This window comes from Leguminivora glycinivorella, chromosome 8, assembly GCF_023078275.1.
Source record: "Leguminivora glycinivorella isolate SPB_JAAS2020 chromosome 8, LegGlyc_1.1, whole genome shotgun sequence".
Classification (NCBI taxonomy): domain Eukaryota; kingdom Metazoa; phylum Arthropoda; class Insecta; order Lepidoptera; family Tortricidae; genus Leguminivora; species Leguminivora glycinivorella.
This window is the reverse complement of record NC_062978.1, coordinates 16,725,610-16,727,947: the sequence shown is the minus strand read 5'-3', so window position 1 is coordinate 16,727,947 and position 2,338 is coordinate 16,725,610. Positions and strand designations below refer to the sequence as shown.

General features: G+C 49.7%; 1 protein-coding gene across 1 annotated transcript; it reads left to right on the top strand.

Moving 5' to 3' along the window:
* The first annotated feature begins 1,286 nt into the window (after positions 1 to 1,286).
* On the top strand, positions 1,287 to 2,062 carry LOC125229085. Its single transcript, XM_048133862.1, has 2 exons — positions 1,287 to 1,843; positions 1,900 to 2,062. The coding sequence occupies exons 1-2, from the start codon at positions 1,287 to 1,289 to the stop codon at positions 2,060 to 2,062; spliced, it is 720 nt and encodes a 239-aa protein (XP_047989819.1).
* Positions 2,063 to 2,338: the final 276 nt, after the last annotated feature.

Below are 2,338 nucleotides of genomic sequence, written 5' to 3'. Positions count from 1 at the left end.
TGGACGTGTTTCGCCTCACGACGTGACACCGTACTTTGCAACTCATATTTCAATTACACGTCGTCGAGACACACGTCGAAATAAACATGAGTCGCGAATACATAATAAATAAACTTTATCGCAGAACATACAAAATGAAATAGCGGACTTAATGCCCAATATCATAAAGTGAAGTCAGTGTAGCAGTCAAACAGAACTATGGATTGTGTACTTGTGTAGTAGATCAAATAGATGTTTCAATAAATATTACGGTCTGTTGAATAAGTACATACAGAGTGGGGCCTGTAACAAAGGCGAAGAATTGAACTGTAGGCTATTCTCCTTATACTGATCAACATTTGTTCAGTGACTTTTAAAAATTATGAAGTCTTTAAATTTTTAATTTTTCATACATAATAAATATTAGCTTCAATGTACGCCATTATTGTTGTCATTGATGTTGTCTGTCACACTTTAGACTTAACAGAATTCGCAATACATTACCTCTTAGAAAAAACTTTCAAGGGTGATAAAAATCAAAATACAAGTTATTTTTAAAAGTCGCCGAACAAATGTTGATCAGTATAAGGAGAATAGCCTAGAGTTCAATTCTTCGCCTTTGTTACAGGCCCCACTCTGTATTCTCCTTGGATGTCAAGAACGCTTTTAATAGTCTCCCATTCGAAACACTTAGGGAGGCACTTCGCTCCTTTAAGGTACCTACCTACCTGCAGCGACTGCTGAACAATTATCTGGAAGATCGCTACGTGACGTGGGAAGACGGAAGCGGTGAGCTTCTTCGGCGACCGGTTGAGCTAGGAGTCCCTCAGGGATCTGTCCTTGGACCTACCCTATGGAACGTTGGGTTCGACTGGCTATTACGAGGCCCAGTTCTGCCTGGCATGAATGTGTTGGCCTATGCAGATGACACTCTCATTACGTGTCGGGGTTCCTCTTATGAAGATGCAGCAAGGAAGGTGACTATTGGAACCTCACTTGTGGTGGAACGAATCCATCAGCTAGGTCTTCAGGTGTCCCTTCCAAAGACGGAAGTTCTGCTCTTCCATGGCCCGAGAAGAGGACCCCCTCGTAATGCCAATATTATAGTAAACGGGGAGGTCGTCGCGGTTAAGGCCCAAATGAAATACCTTGGCCTCATTTTGGACGGCCGTTGGCAATTTAAAGCGCACTTTGCCAGCTTAGGCCCTAGGCTTATATCTACAGCTGCAGCTCTCGGGCGGCTGCTTCCCAACGTGGGTGAGCCAAATGCTACGTGTAGACTCCTATACTCTCGTGTTCTGCGAAGTATGGCCTTATATGGCGCTCCCATATGGGTAGATGCCCTCTCTGCTGAAAATAGAGCGCTGTTTCGCAGACCACAGAGGGCAATATCCATAAGAGCCATACGGGGGTATCGTACGGTTTCTTTTGCGGCGGCGACGGTCTTGGCTGCAGACCCCCCCTGGGATCTTCAGGCACAGATTCTCGCGAATGTTCACCGCTACAGAGCTGAAAGAAGGGCAGCAGCAGAATTCCTGGACGAAGATGAAGTAAGGAACATCCGGGCATTAGCCCAGACGGAAACACTTCGCCAATGGAGAGCAGAGCTCGACGCCGCAAAATATGGGCGGAACACAATTGACGCCGTATTGCCGCACCTGGAACGCTGGGTAGGAAGGAAGCAAGGCACGCTAACTTTCCACATGGTGCAGATACTTACTGGCCATGGGTCTTTTGGTAAATACCTGCACCGAATAGAGAGGGAAGAATCCCCCATGTGTCATGAGTGTGGCGCATTAGTAGATGCGCCCCGTCATGTTCTCGAAGAGTGCCCTGCATGGGGCCCCAGCGGGCCAGCCTCCAGGCAATAATAGGTACAGACCTCTCACTGCAGAGCATTGTGAAGTCTATGCTTGACAGCGAGGAGGCATGGACGGCGATGGTCTCCTTCAGCCATTATGTTATGTCGCAGAAGGAGACAGCGGAACGTGCGCGCGAGAACGACCCTGACGCGCACCCACTCCGCCGTCGACGGGCTGGCGGCAGAGCCAGGCGCTACGCGCACCTGATGCCTCCGCCGTAATGGGCTGCGCGGTGCTCCGGGGGAGTACCCGTGCCTAAACGCCCACGCGAATGGGGGTGCCTGCCCAACTGGCGCCCAAACTGCATGCGGCCAGTAGGCCGCCCGCCGGGGTGTACGTGGTGGAATGCTTATAGTGACCCTGCGACACTCCACCCAAGGCGGAGACGGAATTCGTTGGTGGTTTTAGACGGTAGTCCTACATTGGTTAGTCCGTCATCGCCACTGGTCCCCCGGACAAGGTGGCATGCGTAAATGCATTTCCCCAACGTTAAAAAA

What these genes read in the sequence shown, in the direction of transcription:
- LOC125229085 (XM_048133862.1), top strand. Translation starts at nt 1,287, where the DNA reads ATGGCCTTATATGGCGCTCCCATATGGGTAGATGCCCTCTCTGCTGAA. An exon ending in CCCAGCGGGCCAGCCTCCAG is followed by an intron (nt 1,844 to 1,899) that starts GCAATAATAGGT and finishes TATGCTTGACAG; the next exon opens with CGAGGAGGCATGGACGGCGA.